Source organism: Athene cunicularia (genome assembly GCF_003259725.1).
Source record: "Athene cunicularia isolate RWA chromosome 2 unlocalized genomic scaffold, athCun1 chr2_part1, whole genome shotgun sequence".
Classification (NCBI taxonomy): domain Eukaryota; kingdom Metazoa; phylum Chordata; class Aves; order Strigiformes; family Strigidae; genus Athene; species Athene cunicularia.
Window position 1 is genome coordinate 107902328 of NW_020799095.1, and position 24985 is coordinate 107927312.

At 41.0% G+C, this 24985-nt stretch overlaps 1 protein-coding gene across 3 annotated transcripts in view; it reads right to left on the reverse strand.

Moving 5' to 3' along the window:
- Positions 1 to 6941: 6941 nt before the first annotated feature.
- The window catches only part of NOL4 (nucleolar protein 4), a 179326-nt gene continuing 161282 nt past the window's right edge, over positions 6942 to 24985 (reverse strand). For all 3 annotated transcript variants that reach the window (XM_026842377.1, XM_026842375.1, XM_026842378.1), the window contains 3 exons: positions 19267 to 19447; positions 15135 to 15215; positions 6942 to 8892 (listed from right to left, as the gene is read on the reverse strand). In XM_026842377.1, coding sequence (XP_026698178.1) covers positions 8699 to 8892; positions 15135 to 15215; positions 19267 to 19447 — 456 coding nt within the window. In that variant the 3' untranslated portion in view covers positions 6942 to 8698. The remainder of the gene's footprint in view (positions 8893 to 15134; positions 15216 to 19266; positions 19448 to 24985) is intronic.

Consider the following 24985-nt stretch of genomic DNA (forward strand, 5'->3'; position numbering starts at 1 on the left):
TCACCCTGTACGCCACAAAGGGATTTTCTTGTGTATTTCTTCTTATGTCTGGGGGCAACTGACACTGACATGGGTTGGTCCTGTGGTTCAGCTGCAGCGCCTGTCCTCGGGCTGTAGTGGTTGCAGTTTCTGTTGTGGACTTTTGAGTGGTTGCACTGTCTGTTCCTTTGTTACCAGATCCAGAGCCCTCCTCTTCCCTTTGCTGAACAGTGTTTAATAGCACTCGGTAAGCATGTGCTAGGCCCCAGCATGTTGCAGTGAGCTATGCCTCTCTGCAATTACCCAGGTGACAACACAATTTTTCAAAATATTTTACTAGTTCTTCAGGATTCTGCACTTGTGCAGGAGTGAAGTTCCAAAACACTGGAGGTGCTCACTGTTCTAGGTATTTGCCCATGCTACTCCACACCCCCAGGCAATCTTGGGGTAGGTTTCCAGGTGATACTCTTATATAGTTGCTTAACTAAACAAAACCTGAACCACATGCAGGAACACACTAGATCCTAGAAATAAGATGACCATGTTAATATCAGTATTCCAAAGGTATCTGAAATTCCTGAATTCCTCAAACACAATTGTAAAAAGCCCCAGGACTGATGACAGCACCCCATCATAGATAAGCATCACATAGTACAGCAAAAACAAAATCTTAACCCAACTCTAATGGACTGTGAGCAACAGCATGGGAAATACATATTGCAGATGAGGTAATAAAATATTAAGGAGCCAAGCAATCAACATTATTACCCATTCTGCCATTGTCTCAAACTTCAAACCCCATGTTGGGCGCCAAAAACTGTTGTGATTTGAACTCAGCCAGTAGCAAAGTGCCATGTGGCCACGCATTTACTTCCCACCCCCAGTGAAATAGGGGAGGGATAAAACAAGGAATTTGTAGATTAAAAAAAAAAAACAAAACAAACCCTAGCAAAACCAACAGTAATAATAGCAGTCCAAAGCGGGTAAAATGCAGTAGTGGCTCACCGAGTGGTGACCGGTACAGAGCCGGTCCCCAGCAGCAACGACACCACACCAGAGAACTCCACCCAACTGATCCAGAAACCAAAAACCAAACAACGCGCATGAGAGTACACACCTGCCTATATGCTGAGCTTTGACGTCACATGACATGGAATGCTCCAGTGATGAATCAGGATCCAGCCCTTCAGCTGTGCTCCCTCTCAGCCCAAGGAAAGATAACTCTATCCTGGCTGAAACCAGGACACAGGAGGCTTGAGGAGTGAACCAATATGAACCTCATGTAGATCAACAGGGCCAAGTGTAAGGTCCTGGGTTGGGTCAGTCCCCAGTATCAGTACAGACAGGGGGAAGAATGGATTGAGAGTGGAGAAGGACTTGGGGATACTGGTGAATGAAAAATTGGACATGAGCCAGCAATGTACACTCACAGCCCAGAAAGCCAATCATATCCTTGGTGCCCCAAAAAAAAGTGTGGCCAGCAGGTCGAGGGAAGTGATTCTCCCCCTCTACTCTGGTCTAGTGTGACTTCACCTGGAGTACTGCATCCAGCTCTGGAGTTCTCAACACAAGAAAGACATGGACCTGCTCAAGTGAGTCCAGAGGAGGGCCACAAAAATGGTCAGAGGGATGGAACGTCTCTCCTATAAGGACAGGCTGAGAGAGTTGGGATTGTTCAGCCTGGAGAAGAGAAGGCTCTGGGGAGACCTTATAGTGGCCTGGCAGTACTTAAAGAGGGCCTACAGGAAAGATGGGGAGGGACTTTTTATGAGAGCATGTAGTGATAGGATGAGGGGAAATTATTTTAAACTGAAAGAGAGTAGACTTAGAGTAGATATAAGCTTTTTACAGTGAGGGTGGTGAGACACTGGAACAGGTTGCCCAGAGAGGTCATGGATGCCCCCTCCCTGGCAGTGTTCAAGGTCAGGCTGGATGGGGCTCTGAGCAACCTCATCTAGTGGAAGGTGTCCCTGCCCATGGCAGGGGGGTTGGACTACATGATCTCTGAAGGTCCCTTCCAACCCATTATTTGATTCTATGATTCTACCAGGGTCTAAAGGATTTGGTGTTTAAACCACTAACCTTAGTCAATAACCATGTGATAGTATTTTAGCTGAGTGTGATTTCAAGCCCTTCATCAGCAATGTTTGTAAGGTAAGAGTGACAAAGAACTTTGCAGGGAGAACAGACAGGGTGTGCTTCTGTCTTTGACACCTTAGTCCAAGGAAGAGGGTGGATTTCCACTGTAGAGATTTCCCCACATAACAGAGGAAATCTGGATTCCATATACTGTAAAGAAACACTATTAATAATTATCTTTTAAAAAGGAGCAATCATATGATTTTTCACTTTAGCACTGAGACTATTAAAGTCTTCTGAATGTAAACCTCAACTATATGCCGGATCTTAAAGATTTATATTAAATCTATAATTTTACTTTATGTTTTCCTTTATAGTTTAATGTTTGCATTGAAAAGAATAAAAACAAGACTGGAGAAAGACATTTTAAAAAATAAGCCTGTGCCTCTAATTCTTAAACAGATCCACAAGTTAAGCATGCCTTGTAGCTTGTAATTTTCAAATATCAGGGGCAGCAAATGAGCGCCGTTAAGGCTGCCTGCTGGCTAGGACAGTAAGAGCTTTTCTCAGCTAGAAGCTATTCCTCCACACAGCAAATCCTTCCCTCCCTGCTACAGCGTATGAGAGAAAATAAATAGGTCAAGCTTGTGGTGCTAAAGCACCCTGAATTTGCAACCACAAAGAAAAATAATTTAAAACAGTTAAACAGAGACAGGTTTGAAAAATTAGTAAGACATCCTTTCCATTTGTCCAGTTTTTCCTAGTGCTTCTCCTGCTCTAAGTGCTTCACTGTGTTGTGACTGAGTGCAAAAAAGCAAACCAGCACCAAGAACTGATTAGCAACCCTACAATAACAAAACATCAGCCTTGCAGGGAAAAGAGAAAAATTATCTGATTTAAATTTCAAGGCAATCATTAGGAAAAACTTATAATAAAATTATTTTCAACGAAACCCTTGAAAATTCGGCATCACTTTCTTTTTAATTAGCTACAGTGACCTACCCCCCTGCTGAGTCAACGGTTGCCTAGACTCTCAGGGAAAATGAGGACGATCCTATCTATGTGTAATTGGTAGATTGGATCCTTCTCCCCACTCTCCTTACACCGTAATTTTATAGTTGGCTTACCACAGCAAGGGTGTACTTACAAAACAAATTAAATATATGTAGTCACAATAATTAGAACTCTTTTCCATTGTGTTTCCAGACATTATTAGAAGAAGGAACAAAAAACTTTGCCTAAAATATCTTTCTCCACACTCAGAAAAAATAACTGAACAAGGTGGTGCAACATAAAGTTTCTGTTCATAAAGCAGTTATTACTTCTGCAGCCTTTCCAGTTCCTTTGTGCTGTTTTTTTCAGTGGCAAAAAAGAGATTTAAGCAGGTTATTTGGGTTGGAGTAAAAAACCACGTCTGCATCCTCTTCCCCAATGGTTGATCCAGTCCTGAGGACAGCTTAGTAGAAAAAGAGAATCTGATTTTTGGACTTTATGTACTGCACTTGGCACATCTGGAGTGTGCTTTACTGGGGCAGGACATTGGAAAGGAGTCAGCAGACCTGGCTCAGGCATTCACAGATTGCATGGCCTAAAGCAACTCATTTGCCTTTCGTGCCCAATATATTTTTTTTTATGATATACCATACCACATGACATCATTCTCGGCAATAAAACATGGAGGGGAATGGGGGGTGGGGAGTGTGTCCAAAGTAGCCATTGCTTGGGGACTGGCTGGGCATCAGTCTGCTGGTGGGAGGTGGTGAGTGATCACCTTTGCATCACTACTTCTTTTTTCATTCTTCACTTGTTAACCCTGACGCATCTTTTTTGCCTCACTTTTGCCCTTCCAACTCTCTCCCTGTGCCGCTGTGGTGAGTGAGCGACTGACAGGGTAGGGGCTTACCTGCCAGCCAGGGGCAACCCTCCGCAGCCCCAAATTGTTGTAGGCTGTGGATGCGCATTTGGAGAATATCGCTATATGCTTGTTCTACTTCTGGTCTGCCATATCTGCTACATCTTTATCTGTTTTACTTATTATCAGAGGCAGAATACAAGGCTCTGAACAACTGGTCTTGTCCAGTACAGCCTTTTATATTCTTACATACTTACTTCAGTAGCGATCTGCGTGGCATTGCTTGATTTCTGCCATTATTTGACAATTCTTTTTCATGTGCTGCTAACTGTTTTTCAACAGTGGTTGGAGTCAGGGCTAGATCCTGACTCCAGGATCTACTGAGATCAGCTTTTCTTTATATAGAAAAACATATGTTCTCCTTATGAATGCCTCATAAGTCACTTAAAGCCAAATTCAGTGGAGTTTTAACAAATTTATGGGAAGTTTTTAACACAGTGCTAGGAACCTGAGAGAAATGAAATTGTTCCTTATTTCAATGGAGATTTACCAGCAAAATTTACCTCCACTTAAACCATATTCAGCAAGGACTCAGGTCATTACAGAAAAATACACAACCCCTTCAGTATAACTCTGTTTTCCAATTAGTTTTATAGTTATGGTCATGTACACATTCATCTGCTTTTCATCATTCAGAAAATTAATTCTCCATATGGGATGGGCAGATTTTCAGCTGTCAAGTACTTGCTTACCTATGGATTGTCTTTCTGTAGCTTTTGATACTCATCATAGCTGATATGGTGGTGTTCTCCCCTGATGACAGGCAGCAAGGTGACAATCTGGAAAAAAACTTTTGACTCCAGATCTGTTTTCATGTGTTCTAGGACATTTTCATGTGACATTGAAAGCAGTAAACAAATCTGGTTTAGTTGCTAAGATGGTTGGATTGTCCACTCCCACAACCTAAGGTTGCACCTAAAGCTATTACCCTAGTTTCTTGCCCTATCAACAAAAATTATCCTGGAAATCAGGGAGAGAAGAGAGAAGAATGGATAAATGACTTGTCTTCCTAGTTTGGGTGTAAGCCTGAAGGACTCAACCATGGTCAATTTTGGTGCTTAACACTGGATGGGAATTTAGTGACACGGTATGACATTCTCCCACAATCCTTCCCTTTCCAGGAACTCCCTGAAGACTGAAGGTCTTTAGAAGTACTCCCAGTGAAACTTCAGGATAGCTGGGAAGATGGGAAGCTGTCTCAAGGAAGACCAGCACTTGCCACTCTGCACTGTTGAGGTTCTGTAGTGAGACATCAATCAGCATGAAGTACGAGTTTAATAAAATATTGTATATAACGATGACACTTTTCTGAAGGCAACCTCAAGCAGTCGTACTCAGGAGACATGCCTCTACTGGAAGGGACTGGCCTTATCCTAACAGCAGTATTTAGGGTGAGGTGATCAGGCATCGACTACAGAAGATGTGAATAAGAGAAAGAAATAACTGAAGTTATTTCTGGATAGCTGACTCAGCCTATAGCTGGAGCAAGATCTTCTCCATCTGCGCCTTTACTTCCTTAGGAGTTTCAAGGGAGGCAGAGAGCAGGTGGCTCCGAGACCTACACTGGATCCAAGAGGGCAAATTTAATTGCGATGCTTGGATCCATATTTGCACACACAAAAATGGAATGAGATTTATGGCCTCTCCTTCACAGGATGGGTCTGAATTTCAGTACCTTCTTCAAAGAAGAGGAAGTTAAAACTATAGTTGAATCTATGATTGTTCCAAAGAAGAGATTAATAAACCCAGTACTTAGAGGTGGAAATGCTACAGAGTAAAAACCCCATCAGTCTGCTGGAATTTGTCACAGACAAACCACCTGAGGACTGAAAACTAAGTATCCGTGTGAGCCTTTAGAGAAGAACACCAATTGCTCCCGATTAGAAGACCCTAAATATTTCAGAGAAGGCAGACAGAAGATATATGTGCAGTAGAAGACTTAGCTGGAGAACTATCAAAGTAGGCTGGGGTTAGAGCAGGAAAAAGGGGAGACTAGCTGTAGACCTTGAACATCATATGGTAACCCCCAACTTTCCTACCCTTCCCTTGAGAGAAGGAGCAATTGGGTGAGAGGAAAGAGGAGACAGAGGGTAGAGAACTGAAGTAAGTCTCTTACCTCCCCATCCTCTAGCATCTTCTCCTGATGTAGATTCAGCGAGACAGCTTGGAAAGGCTGCCCTCCTGAGAAGCATTCCTGGCTGGCAAACAGCCTCTTAAACAAACTGCTGGTTGCTGCTCAGTTGGCAGTTTGAGGCACAGTGCCCTGAAACAGGACTAAGGAAACTTTGAAACCTAGGCACAGGTGTCACTCCTCTTCTCTGTGGAAGATACGTGCCAGAGCTTTTTTCAGATGAGGCCAGGATAGTGACCTGGCACAAGGTACCTGCTTCATCCCCTCCTGGCATGCACGAGACAGAAGAAGCTGTAGATATTTGAAAGTGGAAGAGAGGAAAAAGACACTTGGTTCCTAACAGGCTTTTGACTGTCTGGTAAGATGAAAGGTGAAGCAAACACGCATTGATGGTAGAGATAAGCTATACACTTTCACAAGCATGGTGAGATGTTAGGAGCAAACGCATCTCTCTCATCCGACGGGTAGCAACTAGTAAGAATTTGCAACAACACTCCAATAGCCAAAAATAAGTGCCTTTAAAAAGACATCCGATAGATCTTTAAGAACAAATGTAGAGTGGCAAAATGGTGTTGCTTCCAGCCAACTCAAAATTATAAAATGCTAGTGACTCGGATCTCATGATTTATAGACCACCCACTTCTGCTCTTATTGAGGAAATTCTTCATTAATACAAAGCTCCAGCTAGATCAGCCTACTGAATTTACTCAATAATTTTGAGAAATGAGGTTTGTGTGTCTGCATGAATTGGACTGGAAGGCCCACTTTTTCCTGTTCAGACAATAATATTTATAGCTTTAAATGCTATGTCAAGTTAAATGTGATAATGTTTCACAATCATATATTTAAACACAGAAATCTGTTTATTTACCCAAACAAAACAGAGGAAATTATTCCAGCCCTCAGGTTTTGAATTCTTGTTTAAATATGTGAACATCAGTCCACAACTTAGAGATGTTTGTGTATCTATGTACCTCCAAAATACTCATATTTCATAGGCTTTTTCACATTAATATTCACCAACAGTATCACAAAAGTTCTTTTTCTTTTACATAACTGTAAGCAACAGTAATTCTAGAAACACTAGAGAAAAAAAAGCATAGCAATGTCCACAGTTACAAGAAAAAGTGCACATTACTTGGTCACAATCACAGTCATTACTTGGAAAACTATATGTAACAAGTAGATATAAAATATCACTGATGCCTTAAACTCATTGTCAAAAACAGAATTACATAAAATTTTGTACATGAAATAAGGCAAATTTAGGAATGCACAAGAAACTTGTTATTCAACAAAAGCTAAACAACAGAACAGATAGTACAGTAAGCATAAACTAAAGTACTTTTTTCTATATACTTAAAAATAAGCCTGCCGTAGTGCACAAAGAAAACACCATTTATGTGTAATCAATATTATAAAATAAGAAATAGAGGGGTTGGGAAGAGTGGGGAAGGGGAGAGAAGAGTTTTATTATAGTTGCAGCTGCATCCATTTACAGGTTTGTACAGGTTTTAGCTAGGCCTGGGAATTATACAAATCATACCAGAAGTGTCAATGACCTTCCTCGGTAGAATTTTGCTTAAATTAAGGAAAGAAAAATAAATACACACAAGAGTGCAAATTTTCAGATTGTCACTTGCAACCTCTTAACATTCATCATCTACATCCAATCACAACTAGAGGGACTTGTACAGGACAGCAGCAGTGATCATGGAGTTAGATGAGCTCACTGTAAGAAATCAATTCATATTTTTTTTTTTTTTCTCAACGATATGTCTTTTTTAAAAAACCCTCAACTCTTTATTAATTGCTAATAAAGCTGCAATATATTACAGAATGGAGTTGAGAATGGTATGAATGCAGGAAATGCATGCTTCGTTTGGAAGGTATTCCATAGATGACAATTTACAGTACACGGGGGAAGAATTATCCAGCATCAGGAGTTACTCGTTGTAGAAAGAATATGAAGTTGGGGAGAAGGGCACAGTCAGGGGTTCAAGAGAGGAAGGGGAGACTTAAAATAGCTCCTCAAAACATTTTCAGGACCAGTGAAAAAGTTTACCAAAGTAAAAATGAAAAATCTTGAATGAAAACAAAAATCTTTTGTTTTGTTTTTTATAAAAATTACATTTTTTTAAAATACAAGATCCTTTTAATTGCAATTGTGCCCTGTAGCAACAGGACATTTGGCAACGTTTTGCCATATACTGCAGCTTTAAGTCCAATGAGTCAGTATCACATTCCACTAATATTGCACTTGGATCTTGAACCATTTTTTTTAAACCATCACAGCATCTTCTGTTTCCTCCACTTGTTAGAACGAGTTAATTTCTAGCCACTTTTTCGATATTTATGCTGACACACTAAAACAAAAGCAATAGGCTGGACACAGTAAAGTACCTCAGAAATACCGGAGGTCGAAGTTCACTTGAAGCACCTTAACACATCACTTTATGGATCAAGAACAGTGTGGCATTATGGTAATTAACTCTCCTAAAAGACTGTGCAGTAACTGAAGTGTGTGCTCTGGGAAATCAAAATGTCATTAGTGGAAACTCTGAGATAAGACCAGGCCAGTGTGAAGGTCACATGACTCAGTTCTGCTGCAAAATAAGGTTTTCCAGTTCATCTGCAGAACGCAATAAAAACGCGGCTGATTCTCGATACCCTGCCACAAGCTGCCTCACTGCGTTTATTTCGGTTGGACTCAGCTGGGGTCTAGAGCTCGAACTACTGGAGGATCCAGAGCTGGTTGCTAACTGCCTCTTCATACTGAGATCTGTTGGACCTGCAGGTAACAAAGGAAAAGAAAAGAAGCTTCAGATTCACTGCCAGAGACACTTCCCAGGTTTGTAGCTACAAATGCAGAGTAGCAAAATCTGCTCTCAGCTGAGTGCCAGTGAGAAGCAGCAGAAACAATCAATAACTGTTCAGTTACCAGTTGCCTTCGCAGCAACCACAGCGATTTATATTTATATATGACAGACACCCTTTAAATGCTACTTAAGTAACACGAGGGGCAAGTCCGATGCCAGCAGAAAATTACGCTCTGAGGGCGTATCCCAACAGTGAAAGCCACCTGCACCCCAACCAACACTGCCCTGGGATCTGACGGTGGTGAGCAGGCAGAAGGTTCATCTCCTGCACCTCCCCCAGCTTCAGCTGCCATCGTAGCCTTCATGGCAATCTGCACACTTGCAGTTTTTATCACAAATATCAAACTTAGGTTGTCTAGATATCTATTTTCACATTTTATGCTTCAATCAGCTTGTGGCCAGACTGTGAATCCCTTACAGACGTAGATAAATGGTCATTCACTTGACTAGCCCTGACGCCATGTCATCACTTACATAAATAGCTGGTCATGGATGAGATTAGGCTGGTGACAATCCGGCTGCCACAGTGAGGAGTACACTATCGTCTCAGGGGGGGCTGCACACAGCTGGCGCTATACTGCAAGGATCTTGTAAGGTCTGAACACTGACAAGGGCACCTGCAGCAATCACCCTGTTGCGCTGGCAGTTTATACCAATATCCTTAGCATTTTTCATCAAAGAATATTCTCGAGACCATGTATGCTGCATGGAGACAAGAGCACTCCTGAGGGCAAGTCTGCAGGTTACAACGATCAGCAAAGCCATCTGCTACCATGCAGTTTGGCTTTGCGTGGAATTTCCCTTGTCGTTTGACCATCGTTATTAATCAGCTAAGATGTATGATGCTTTGACGAGATGTTTGCATGTCCCATTTAACACAACACATTTTTTCTTCCTGGAGTGTAAATCTGGACAGGTAGAATTAGACTGAGGACTTTTTTCAACATAGAAGGGTACAGATGGCAAGTATACTTTTCAAGCAGTTTATTATGTGCAAATCTGGAAAAATAATGCTCATTCATTTTGACAGTGTAGCAAATCTATACTTCTGGGAGGCAGAAGATCAGACTAGCCTGATCTTAGCCTTAATACTCTCCTGGAAATTGGGATCAAGTTATCTGAAGTGATGTGTCTTGCTTTCTTATGAGAAAAATGTCACTGTTCAATTTCACTTGGACAATGTACATCAATGCCAAGGCTTTCTAGGCATTGGCTTACTGGATGAACCTTGCTTCCTAAAAAGACTGGAAATTTAGCATATTCAACTGTCGAATACAGAACATAGCAATTCATACTCTAGAGGTTTGCCTAAATAATCCCACCAGAATTACAAGGTTCAAAACCAGACTCACTATCTTAAGCACTAACGGAAAGAGATGTACTGATTTCCAGAAGCCGAAGATCTGGTCATAAACCTTACTCATTTTTTTTTCTTTTATGTTTATGTAGAGATATGGCTGAGACCACAAAGAATGTGGAGATTGCCAAGTCCCCACACTCATTGAAGTTAATGAAAATCTCCCCTTGAGTGAATGAAAGCAGAGCTGGGAATATGAAAAGAAACTACTCAAACAGAAAGCGTCCTATTAGATCTTATTTCCTACTATGCAACTAGCATGAACAGCACTTAGCCTTACAACTGTATTACCCAGTTTTAGACCAGCATAAATGAACTGACTTTTAAATAACTTCCAGTGTACAAAGGATAAATAAAAGGACAATTAGCCCAGTGAATTTGTTTCAGTATGACCACACGCTGCAGGGAAACGATCACAGTGTGAAGAAGCTCAGAGGATATTTCTAAGTAAAATCTTAACGCAGCACAGAGAAGAAGGGTATACAAATCATAAAGCCAGCTGGACTGAATGGTTGTAAGAAGCCATTAAAGACTTCTATATTTATTGAGGCGGTAGTGAAAAAGCTACCACTGACATATTGAGGGCATTGTGCTCCATATGAACCTACTTTATGTTCTTTCCTTGACTCTCATTCATGTCACAGACAAAACCACACAAAATATATGGCAGAACAGAGCTTCTATGGCAGAGCACGTCTTTTTCTGAAACAAAACTGAAGGGCGCTTCTCATTGGTAATCCATATTTTTAAGTGATTGAATAGGATATTAAGTTTATTTCACTCATAAGCAGAAAATACATAGAAAGGTGTTTGCTTACATCTCCGAGGTTTTCCTTACGAAAATTGATGACACAAAGGAAAAGCACTGCTCTGAAAGGAAAGCTGGAAGACCAGATGTCCAGTATGCATAAATCAGTGTAACTCGTCCCAAGTCTATAGGGTCACAGTGATTTACACACACTGAAGATCTAGCCCTGTATTCCTAGATGTCTGGATTAACTATCCTGAGGAAAGTTTTTGAACTCTTCAAATATCTATCTTTGAATCCCTGAAGGTACTGGAAATAAAGTTCTGTGCAAGTGCAAATCTGCAGTCTCCATACACAAGAAACCATCAGGACCCAGCAGACTGTGGGCATACAAAGGAAATAAGAAATCTTAGATTTCAACTTATCCCAGCTACTGCCATCTACTTGATTTTGGTTTTATTTCTATACACTAGGAAAGTAGGATTTTACTTCACTTCCCAGCTTCTGCCTTGTACTTAACAAGTCACAGTGCTGTCCTCCTTCCCCTCGAAGAAAAGGCCCCTGAGCAAAAAGGTAAAGAAATCTACACACACAGAGAAAAGTGTCCTTAGCTGTGGCTTCAGGACAGCGAGTACACCCCTGCCTTTTCAGGAAGGGAAGGTGCGTGTGCTGGCAGAGAGCTGAACAGAAAGAGAACAAGCCATGCTTCATGTGGCAATAAGGATTTTAGTTCTTTTTTTAAATTCTCTTGTGACCCCTACACCCCACCTCCAAAGCTTGCCTGTAACAGCCCAAGCTTTTATCTGGGAGAATACCTCACTCGGAGACTAGCTCCAGGATGTATTATACTGGTCTCAGCTTTTAATAGCTTTGATAGACACTCACGGGCAGTATTACTGATTCTTAAAGGTTGTCCAGGCTGCTATATGCTAAAAACACTGTAACTTATCTGTAGCTTCATCAGTCACACAGAAAATAAGGAATAAATGCATCTTATAGTGTAGATTTTTCCTGTGTAATTTCATGCAAATCAGCTATTGAAACACGGGAACCTAAATCTTACTCATAAATATCTGTCACATTTCTTTAACCAGACAAATAAATCACAGATATTCTGAACACTTAAAATAGATGGTTAAGATAGAAACTTCATATACCTCTAACTCCAGAAGCCACCACTACAGATGACTGTATCTGGAGAAAGCTTCACCACCATTTCTTTTAATAACTATCCTTACTTTAAATAGAACTATTTCCTTAGTGTACTTAACATTATTTATTAAGCTGCCAGTCTTCACAGGAACAAGGAAGTGTACCCTTATACAGAAATCAATCTGAATATTTTTGCAATGTCAGGTTTCCTCAAGGTGATACTGTACATTTTAGCATACTGCTCCTTATATCCTGGAGTACTTCAGGACAATTAAAAAGCTTGATTGCAAACATCAGATTCCACAGTGCCTATGTGTGCAAGCAAAGATTAAGCATATATCACAGAGATGAAGACAGGATAGTTTTATTTATTTATTTATTCATTCATTTATTTCTCTTAGCGCACACTATTACAACTCACAATTGTCACCTCCCACGTTTTTTAAAATAGCACAACATTCTTTCAGGCAATGGGTTAAACAAATTTCTCAGACAGATCCTTTCTTTTATACTGTTTCAGAAGACTGAAGTATCATTCTCTGTCTCTTGCTGAGGCCACCTGATTGACACTTTAACATGGGAATATTTTTGATTTACCACCTCAGTTCAGTTACACAGACCTAATTTCCCCTGTGAGGTGAAACTGTTCTTGTTGGAACCACATCAAACTGAATATGAGAACTCTGAAAACCCACTCTTCATGTGCAAGACAATCATTCATCAAATTAGCCGCTAGGAATATCTGCCATTAGATACACTGTGGGACGAATGGCTTTTCTGTAAATTGCAAGACTTAAATGGAACTAGTTATTGCTTCATGCGCTACTCATTAGCAACATGATTTATATCAAATTCCAAAACATGGGTCAGATGTATATGTGCTGTCACTGATTGGTTAGATATTATCAACTGTCTCAGCAAAAATCCCTTAAGAATTGTATGCTGTCACGGGGTAGCTACCAATCTTATAATTAAAAACTACTGAAAGAATAATAAATGTGTCAATGAATCTCAAAATGGTTATCACTATTGCAGATAATTTAGAATAACAAAAATAATTTCAAAAAGCTATATGTGCTCAAGCATCTATGCTTCTACATTTTCATTAATAGTTAAGCAACCTCTTTTTTTCAGTGAAGATGTAAAAAACAGTGGCACTTACTTATAGAAAAAGACATTTGTCCATGCTTTGAAATCTCTCTTGTGAATCTTTCCTATTACACCTATTCTCCTCTCCCCTTTTTTTCCATGAGTGGCTTTAGAAGTGAGTATGTACTAAATTCTCATATACACCAATAAAACCAAAGAGAAACAAGTATCAAAGTATCCCACTTTTTCCAACTCGGATGTGTTTATTATTGCAAAAATGTTTTATTGTGATACTATGCATCTGTCAGTGTTTTCTTTTCCTCCTGCCTTCAAACAGGGAGCAGATGTGCCTAAAACTATTGTTTTGACTGCCAAGAGATCTCAGATCAAGAAAACGGGGACTAATGAATAGGACCTTTTAAGCTTCTTTCTCCCTTCTACACCTTTCCCTCTGGAAAACATACCTTCAGCTAGTTTAGATAGCAGAAGAAACTGCTGTGTTGCCTGAGGAAAGAGATGTGAAAACACAGAAATGCCTATAGCCACTGAACATCATTCATTTTCAACAAGCAGCAAACACACTGGTTTGTGATGAAATGACTATGTGAGGTCTGCCAGTAACGTTTCCTATCCACCACAGGAGATTAATTATGTGGCACACACCTGTCTTGCCTTAATGGCTGTCTCCTGAGCTTTGTACAAAGGTAGAAAAATAGGATACTGCCCAATATATCCACAGACATTCCATCTGCATTCCTATGGTGAGAGCAGAATAATACTTGCACATGTCACGTATCCGACAATTTGAAGAGGAGGAGGAAGGGGCAAGAGGAATGTGGGGATGATATTAATGTAGAATTCAGCCAGAATTTCCCAGCAAGAAATACCCACCTTTGTCAAAGGTTAAACTATTTAATGTCTCCGAACCCCACATTTTTCCTTTTTTAAACAGGACTAAACACACTCTCCCATGTTCCTGACTCTATTACTCTTTTTCTGTGTCTCTTCACGCCCTCAGCTCCAGCTGTGTTAGAGACAAACTGTTTTGTCTTTCCTCCCTCTCTCCACTTTGATGTCATCGGGGTAGCACTGAGAACACAGAAGACTGTGCAAGAGTAGAGGTATAAAAAAGAGGTAGAGAGAGCAACCACAGCAAAAATCCCATTCATCCCTACATCGTGGCCAGCCATGCTGAGGGTAACCCAGTGAGCACTTTAAGAATTAGCTACATACTGGATATTCTCAGCTGGACTTTTCCCTAGTTTATTGCCAGGAAGCCTCTACTGATCATGCAAATGCCAAGATTTTACAGAATGTTACAACTTCACCAAATTTGAGGGTGTGGAAATGAGTCACCCTACCTCCTGTCACATGCAAAAGCAGACCAGAGCTCCTGGCCCTCCTCTCCCTAGCCCAGAGAAACACAGACACGCTGATCACTGGGGCTCAGCCAGCTCAGCAGCACCAGCTCCAGGAGCTTCCCCCAGCTACCCTGTTGTCTTCAGCAGGGCTGCACCGCCTGAAGGAGCAGGAGCCAGAAGGACCAGGAAGGCTGATTTTCACATGAGTAAGAGGCCTGGCTAAAGCTGGGAAGGGCTGACAGACTGCAGCCCTTCTGGGGCTCTGGAAGGGAACAATGGGGAGAGATGAGCTGTGTGGTGGGCATCCGGCACCTACCGGCTGGACCATGGGGCCACTGGCCATGGCCTGCAGGCCCACCTGTGGGAGAGGAAGCTGAAAGAGAAACTTGTCAGGGCTCAGGATTTGCTCGTGGTGTGAATGTGTTCGAATTCAGCAGGAGGACTCACCTGAGCTGGAAGGGGACTGGACGTTTGTGGTGCCTGGGATGCAGTGCTGAGTTGTGGCTGTGGTGGAAGTAGGCTGCAGATCTGTGTAGAGAAATGGAGACACAACAGCTGCTTTGTTTTACCATGACATGAGGCATGTTCTCCATGGCCAGCCTGCCATCGAGTATGAAACATCCTCTTTTTTTACACACACAAAGGGAAATGACTGACATTTCCGTCTAGAAAACCAGACAACAATGCAGAAGGAACAGCCAAAAATCATCTGCAGGAAACACAGCAATGGCAGCAGACACGCTCTCCACACCTCTTAGGGAAAATGAATTTCAGGTAACAAAGTGGCTGTGGAGAGCAAGGCTCTGACAAGTCCGCTCTGGCTTCAGAGAGTCCTGACAGCCATTGGGAGAGGGCAGACAGCAACCCACTGGATGTGGGGAGAGAGAGCAAACTCACTTTGTCAGGAGAGACTCAGGAAGCATGCTGGGACTTCAACAGCTTCAGGTGACAACAAGAGATTTTGCTCCCAACAGAGCATCCTGTCTCCTGTCCTCACCCTCCTGCCCTCAAGTCGGGCATCCCTCCAAGCTCAGTCCAGGTGTAATGGAGCAGGGCCAGCTGAAACCTTTGTGGCTGGCTAGGAGCTGGCAAGCAAATTTTGTTTACATGCACTGAGCTACCCTACGTTGGAGATTCTCCATTCAGTTCTGTAGCAGGAATTGCATTAGCCTTAAAACAAACAGCTGTTGAAATCCACCTTTCCCAAAGAGCAGCTCTCCTTTAACATCCCCAAGAATCAAGGATAATGTGCCCAAAGGCTTCTCCCCAGCCCATGTACAGGCTGACAGAGGCTCTGTCAACCTGCAGATTGCTTGGTGATGGGGTGAAGCTTTCCAGCCAATATGGCTTGGCCTGAAGGGTTTAAAAGCAAGGGAAAAAAGAGACCCTGGTGCTGTAAGCCCAAACCTTTTCCTGTTGTGCTTTTTTCCACAATAAAGGAGGGGGTCATTGTACAAGCTGTTGCATTCTGCTTGCTCATATTAAGCAGTTGCATGAAGGCTTGCTCCATACAGTTGTGTAAGGAGCTAATTATGTTTCTGTAATTAGCCATGTGGAAGGACAGGCTGAGGAGGGAAGCACTGCAACAGTGGGCACAGAGAGGTCCCTGAGCCAGAGCCACCAAACAGTTGGGTGAGCAGATAGCCAAGTCTGTAGGATGGGATCAGAGTAGGGATGAACTTCATAGGGGAGGGAATAATCAAATTACATGAGTCACAGCATACAAAATACACACATCAGTTGGACTACTAGATAGGAAAGCTAATTGGACACAGTCATCTTACTATGGGGGAAGGTCCAGAAATAGGTATTCAAGCAGTGAGTTTTACCTAGCTTTTGCAACTTCTTTTTTTCTGTTTTAGCAGATACACACAGACTGTATTTGTTTATACACACATCCTGACTGAGGTGTATATTTATTTTTACACTGGAAGAACATTTGTAAACGTGACAAGAACATTTGATGGGTTACTACACTGAAAAGGAAATGCATTCTTAAATTACTTTGGAGGACCTGAAAAAAATTTGCCAGCAACACCTTATTCTCCAGCGAGGGAACTCATTAACCATCCTAACAGCCTTGCATATGTTTGGAACCAGAGTCCTTGAAACAGAATAACTATTGCAAACAAGTGTCCTGTGAGGTCTGTCAGGAGGACAATGGTTACCCCTCTCAACTGCAACTCCATCCACTCTTCTTAGTCTACAAATGAAGAAGCAAATATCCATGGACATATCAGAGAAGACTGACAGATCCCAAAGAACTGGCCTCCAAGTCCTCCCATTTCTTCTCTAGGGAAACCAGCTAATGGAGGCAGAGCACTTTACCCTCAATAGCCAAGAGATAACTAGGTTGGCTACTGGTTGCTTTTGTGTCAATGAAACTAAGAAACTGATGGAGTTGTCTTTCCACAACTTTCCTGATGATCTTCCTGAACTGGCAGGTGGGTCACAAATCAGCAGTCAGCTATACTGTTAGCATCAACAGGTTTCCAAGTGCTGGCACACAGACTTTTGGTTCGTGTAGCTTGTATGCTTTGGATCATGTAGGATTGCTGTGGAGAAGACAGACACCTTTCCACAACGCTCCAACTACGCACAACCATCTGGGAGAGGTGCGATGGTTTACTAGTCTGCCAAAGTAAGAGGACATACAGAAAAAAAATTTCCAGTGCATGTAAGGCAAGGGAGAAGAAATGTTTGAGCATATGTCAGTATGCAAACTGTAAGCATCCACTGGTCCCTTCACCCCAGTGATGCTACGCAGGGAAATGCAGTGCACTGGACAGTTAGCTGTGTGTTAGCTGTGCAGCATCTGGCAGCTCCTGAATAAACACTGCTTGTCCTGCAAAACCATCTCGAGCTTTAATTGGGAAAAAAACACTGGAGTCCTCTACATTAAAGGGACAAAGAAAACGTTGCTTCTAATCAGAAAGCAACACTAATTTATGATGTTTAATTTGTACCTCATTTTTTGAAATGGCATGCTGAAGTGACATAGAATACTTTTGCCTAAATCCCACAATTCACTGAAAAATGGGAATTATGAAAATGTATCCTATTACTAGAGGTTTGAAGGGAAGAACAAATACACAAACCAGTTGTGATACCTCACAGTTTAAGATTATGTAAACCAGGACAATTCCGAAAGTTTCTTCTGACAAATAACACATGGGGAGTTTAATCCTACTCTTAGTTGGGTGAAAGAGCAAATGCCAACTGTTTTTAGTGGGAACTGGCTCAGATCTTCTCTGGCCACAATGTAAAAGACAATTTTAAAGTTCTTGTGCATTTTCCCAAGAAACTAGATTTCCACAGCCCGTCTTACTCTTACAAAAATACTTGTTGAGAGATCATATTGAGTACCTCAGATGTGTTTTTCATGGGTATGGAAACAATTGTAATCATCATTCACACTCTCTAAGTCAAAGACTTTTGGCAACTAAAATACTATATTTTTAAAGCCTTTTGAAAACTTAATGCAAATCATTCACAGACCTTTGAGGATTCTGGGGGTGGGGGGTGAGGAAACAGACATGACTGAAGGTCACCAGGACACCACATATCAATAACTCCTTACAGGCTGCAGCCCTGACAGCATTTTGAAAATCACTTAACATGTTGAATAGAGAGGCTGCAGCTGAACAATTACCATCTTGCCTAAGTCAGCCCATGTACCTGAAGCAGCCCTCTCCTCAGCCAGAGAGGGATCAGCCAGGACAAAAACCCAGGGATTTCTCCATTCTCTGAGACATTTTTAAAATACTGTTCTTGGAGGCAAGAGACCCTCAGGCTTCCAGAGTAATCACTTTTCTCTGACAGACAGACAATACCCTTGTTTATCAGAATGGGCAAACCTTTTCCCTTGCTCTGAATTTGTACGAAATCAATACTGGTGACTATTTCAAAAAGCTAATACAGTTCACTTACATTTGCTTGTTACAAAAGCTTGCTAATGTAAGAAGAAAGGAATGTTGTCTAAATGAATGACACCACTGTTTTTTTCAGAGGTGCATAGAAGCTCACTGGTAACACATAACTGCCTGCATCATTTTTAGTTTAGAGTATAGATGGATATGTTGATTTCTCATTTAACACTTGGTATGCCAGATCCTTATCTGCAGTAAATTAAAGTAGCTAGCAAGACCATGTAAGAAATCTAGGTCAATTCATTTGTGTTATGAAATACAGAGTTCAGTGTTTTCAAACTCCAAACTCCACAAATGGCCTCATTTTGTGCTCAAGATAGGAGAGGACAGTAATGACAGGGCAGGTCCTCATAAAGTCATGCAAATTGACTGAAGATCTAACCTGGTATTTTTTTACTGAGCTTTGTTAGAGACTTCAGGTTCAGTCGTGCCCTATTATGAATTAGTCCCCCTGAAACTGAAAGGAGACTAGCATGCAGTGAGCAAGTATTTTGCTCAGCAGTAGCTGTTTGTGGGACTGTGTTCCTGTTCATTATCTGATAATAGCCTATGGATATCGAACCCCTTGGACTAGCTTTCTATACAGCAGGGGGAAATGTACACATGAGCACATATACACACAGGCACATTTTGTAAGTAAGGAAACTCACCACTGCTAGAAGCATCATTGAGATTTAGCAGCCCACCTCCGAGCCCTCTGTAACTATGGTAACTGTAGGTCCCATTGCCATTGATGTACAACACCTCCTGTGTGCTGGAAACAGCTGATGTTGAGTAAGTGACCTGGGCTGGCTCCTGTTTGTACTGCTTGTCAGCTGGAGCAGCCTCATCCTGCAAAAACAAGGAAAGCTTTTGAATTACTGTTACATTTTACCTTGCACGAGAGGGTCTTTTCCATTGATAAGAATCCACATCTACTGTTTCAGAAAAGCATAATACATGTTAAACACGCACAGTTGTGCTTCGGATTGTCCAAGTATCAGCTGAAAAGAACAGAAATAAGCAAGAATATAAGTTTCCTACAAATCTGAGAATATTCATTTATTTGTGCTCCACAAGCCAACCATATACTGTTTCTCAAAGGAGAAGATGCATTCTCACACCCTGAAGAGCTCAGTCTCCTGCAAAACCCAGCTCTGTCCAAGCTTTCCATAGTGTGGGAAAGGATAGAAAAAAGCCATTACTTTCTGAGTACAGAAGTGACACTTCCGAGTCGGAGAATCATACCATTTTTGATAAGACAAACCAATACAGAATGCACCAACTACTGCTTTTGATGTATCAGTCTCAAAAATGACAGGAGGAATAGAGGAATGGAAAAAAACCCAGCATTTCCTATGTTTGCAGAGGGCTGAGTGAGTGTCCATCCTCACAAGGGCCAAGTGACAAGGAAGTCTCTATAAACTTAACTCGAAAGCATTTGTTACATGTGTGTGAGCAGCGACTGTACACCATGAGTTCCCCTCAACGCTCCCTTGTTTGCCTCTTAGATGCCTGCATAATACTTAACAGGATTTAGCATAACAGTCCTCAGTTTTCCTCTAAAGGAGATCATGTTTCAGGTGAAAATGTATTTTTCCCCATCTGCGCTTAGCGTAGCTACTGCTTAGAGCACCTCGCCACTACTCATGATCACAGAATGCCCCTGTGGCAACTTTAGTAATGACACAAGTAAAAAAAAGAAAACCATTAAGAGGAGATTAAATGCATTTTAGTAGTCGGAAACAAGGAAAACTATCAGTGTGTGACTGCTCAGCCCACCACAGGGACCCAAGTGCCAGAATTTCTGATTTAGTCTGCAAACGTATTTGAACTTTTTCTTTAACTCATAGACTTTTTTAATGGGCCTGATTTTACAACACTCTTATCTTATGAAAATATATTTCAGTGATTTCAAATAAAATGGATCTGTGGAAGATCAGTATTTTAAAAAATAGAGGTGAGAATGTTTGCAGATCTTTTCAGAGCAGTTAACTGAAAAATGATCTGTTAGAATTATCTCCCCTTTGTGTAAGATTTTGTCCATTATATGCCTCTCTCTTCTGCACAACAATGGTTGCTAAATATACCAAATTTATTAAGAATGCTATAAAATATCTCAAAACTCTTTTACAGTGTTTACACAAAAATAGGAATGTATATACCAGCACAGAGGGATCAAATAATTCAAAGTGTCCAGTCTCTGTGTTGAAGCAAAAAGGGTTCTGAAGCAGCTTTCCTGTTTGCATTAGAAGCAGTTTTCAGTTGAACATCTCAAAAGAGACACTATTAACTTTTCCCAGATGAAGATATCCCTATTTTGTAGACATTTGTTGGTGAAAGAGACTTGGGCACAACAGATGATTCAGGAGAAGGTGTATATATATATATATATATATTATTAACAGAAATTTCAATATTTAATACAGAACACTTAACCGTCTGATAATTAATTCCATAAACAATCAGATTGGGGCCTCTTGGGCACTAATATGAGCTGAGGCAAACCTTAGCATTTTTAAGAGAGTTGGCCAAACTGGTCTCTTATGCATTTTCTTAAGTAATAATAGGCTTAAACAGGGGGCCAAAATTGCAATGTATTTTTGCCAAGAATTTGACTTTAATATAATTTACTTTTATCTCCAAAGGACATTGCTGTCTTTTATAAAAGAAAATGTATTATTTTCTCTGAGAAAATATTCCTAAGCTATACAGTATAGTTCTATCTTGGCAACAAAGCTTAACTCATCGTCCAAATCTTTAACACTCTCAAGGCTGAGATGTTCTATATCCTTGTGTCTAGAACTAGATGATACTTCCCACCATAGACTCACTCAGAGCCATTTCATTTTCACAAAGATCAGTAAGATCAGACCTTCTGCAAATCTATCAAGGCCTGGACTGTGGGTACAGTGCAAAGGGGACTAGCTCCCATAGCTCAGCAGAGAATCTCAGGGCCTGTCTCCTTAACCTGTCTGGAACCCACAGATTCGCTGTCCCTGAATTTACGTGTCCTCCAGAGCCCCACTAGTCATTGCGTTGAAAACCTAACAGCGAGTTTCTTGCAGAGCTGATGCACTGAGCTTCTAGCAGAGCACAGCAAGCAGAGCCTGGCCAGAGGGCACAGCAAGGCTACCTGGTGCACCTTGGTGCCTACCAGCCCACGTGTTAGAGCACGTGGCCAAGAAGTGGGACAACTAAGTTCTGGCTCCTTGTTGCAATAAACGGTGAAGAGGCGGTAAAATTGGAATGAAAGGTCTTTGCTAGCTGTGGTGAGGAGAGGACCTGAACTCAGAGCTGCCATCTCCTAGCAACCAGGCTCAAAGCAAAACTGCGGTGGGAGTCACAGCTGAAGCTGTGCCACTGTGTGGAAAGAAATGCACAACTCATAGGGCTACAGAGATAGCAAACAAAAAGGGAGCATGACTCAGTTCCCTCTCAGAGAAGTGCTGCCCTGGAAGGTTTCCAGCCCTGCTCCCTTCCAGCTACTCCCTAACACAAAACTCACAAGCTGTTCTTGTGGTCAGGAATCCAAGGCTGGGGCCGCGCTGCCGAAGGGGGATCTTTGTATCGAACTAATCGCAGCCCCTGTGCAACACCGTGGTGTGCCATGGGCTGGGGCTTGAGGTGGAGCCCAGGCATCCTGGTGGGGGAAGGCACTTCTCGAAGGGGTGAAAGGGGTTGAGACGGATGCTGCGCCCAGGACTCCTGGTTCTGCTCTCGGCCACTACACTAAAGGTGGCTTCCTCTAAATATTATATATAAAGAGCAGACCAATCACCTGTACCTAAATGGGGAAAAGGTTGCCATACATTTCAGACCTGAAATCTGGGCCTCATGTAAGTGCTTAGCAAAATGCTTCAGGATGACTAAATGCAGAAGCAGGGCAGGATTTTTGGTGAGCATTTTCTGAGCAGGTTCAGCTGTCAGCCTTACTGGTAAGATTACAAACCATTAGCCTGGTCCCAGGGGGTTAGGTGTGACCTCTTATACATTCCCCTGGGATTTAAGCATTTTTCAGAAATGTTTTGTACTTCAAAAGGCAAAACTATTTTTCCTTGCAGCCACACCAAGGATAAAGAAGCCAGGCTGTCTTTTTCTTAGAGAGAGAGAACATGAATGTCCTAATGACTTTTGTATACCTGAGATTTACTCTGCACAGGTTCATCCTCTTTCATCTTAATTGCCTTTGCTTTTAACCTAAGGTTGAAATTAAACAAAAATAGTGTTGTTCCAGAACTGAGATTTTTTTAATATTCTGTGTGAGTCATTCAGCATTTCTTGTTTCCCCCTATATTATGTTTACACTAGAAAGTCTTAATAATTTATTTATACTGTTTGGTTTTTGGTTTTTTGTTTGTTTGTTTGTTTGTTTTTAAATTTTATAATAATCAGTAACAATTAACTAACCATTTATTAAAATATTTGACCTAACTACCTGGAACACACACTTTTGTAATTCATAACAAATTTATAAAACCTGTAAAGTATTAACTAACTACTTTTAACCTATTTATAATTTACCTTTAATAAGAAGTATGAACAAGATGTGGTTAAAACATTTGTCCATCTAGAATTTGACTTATACCATCTTCATTTTGTATATGGCAATGAAAATAACTCATCCTTCTAACAATATTTCTCTTCTGAATTTATTTCAGAGGAGAAGTAATTTAAATCTTGGACATATCGTCTGGAAAATTATGTAAATCACAGAAAGGCAAAAATACCTTTTAGGTGCAAAAGCATGCTAAAATATAAAGTTATCTGGTCACTTGAAAAAGTGGAAGCATTAAGTATATACTGTGATCCTCAGAGATCAGAGATCTATGTCTCAGTTTTGTGTCCAGGTCTGTACTATGAAAACACTTTTTTTTCCTTAAAAGAGCAGATAGGTGCAATTTATTTTATTTTCATTTTAATCATAGAAGCAATTAAGTAATCCTCTAAGGGCAGTACACGCTTAGAAAATATTTCATGAACTAACTGTTGTATAACCTGTATATTGAGGAAACCCTACTCTGCTCTGACTGATATCCTGAGCAGCTTATGAATAGTTTAAAAGGAAATACTATCCACAGCAACACAGATGCTAGTGCAGAATGTCATGACTGTGGTACAAAGAAAGAGGCTCACCGGCAGTGTCCCAGCCTCCTGTTCCCCATGCTAGCAGCTGCACCGCATACACATCTCATTTCAAAAAGTCTGTCCTTCGTGGAAACAACTCTAGAAATGCCACTGCTCCTTTCTGTTTCCCATCTCCTTCACCACCACAAAAATAACAGACAAAAGTAATACCTTGTTAAATTAAAAAGCACTGGCAAATCTGTGCTACATCGAGTTTTTATATGATAAATACACAAATGTCAGAAAATCTGTGTATTTCATTAAGAGAGAGCGGTGCTATTGCCTTGGCAATATGTAAATATAAATGTCAATCCCAAAAGGGAGTACGTATGCAGATCAACCCACATGGACGATGCTAGCTGACCAGAAAGCTAACAAAACTTCTGCAACAACAATAGAAATGATAATGTTCCAAAAATGGCAAAGATGGCAACATGCATTTAATTACCGCTTTCATGAATGCAGCATCCACCAGACTGACAAATTAACAACTCTGAGAATGACAGCTTTTAACTACCCCTATGTCAAGGTGATTTTTTCCCACTCAATTAGAAAAGCTACAAAAAGGCAAACACTTTTTTGCCTCATGTTTCTTGATGTTTTCTTTTTTAATATGTTAAACTGAAAAATGTGGATTGCTTGTTGTTCTTGTCAAGAAACACTTCTCTTAGAATAACACTTTGAGGTTAGGAAAACTCAAATGCAGATTAGTCTTCAAACAAATAGGCAAGCCAGGGACCCAATATTTGCATATGGTCTTCCATTTTTTCAGCATAGAAAAAAAATTTCATTCACATGAAAAAACAAAACATGCTTTCATGTGCTTTAAATTCTTTTTCAGCCTCAATGGTTTGTAGTATGGCTTTAGAAGAAAGGAGATAATGTTTCATGTATTTTTTCCCATTTGGAACCCACCAATTTATTTCTATGATTTTTGAATCAAAAGTAAAATAAATAGAAACACATGATAAAACCATGCAGCACTTTTCAAAGCATACCAAATTAATCCTCAAATACTCCTGTTAGATAGGGCTTTTATCACTGCTTTTCAGATGGTGAGATTTTGGCAACAAAGGCAACCTTAAGCTAGCATTACCTAATATGTAAAGTGCTCGAGTTCTGCAACCGTAACAACATAACAGGCTTCTCTTTGTGAAACTTAATTTTAAAATAATGGGAAGAAGCTCAGAAGTTCCATCACAGGTCACCTTGCTGAATCTGCAGGGGGCTGTGGGGCTGGGAGCTCTCCGTCCACCTCAGCTC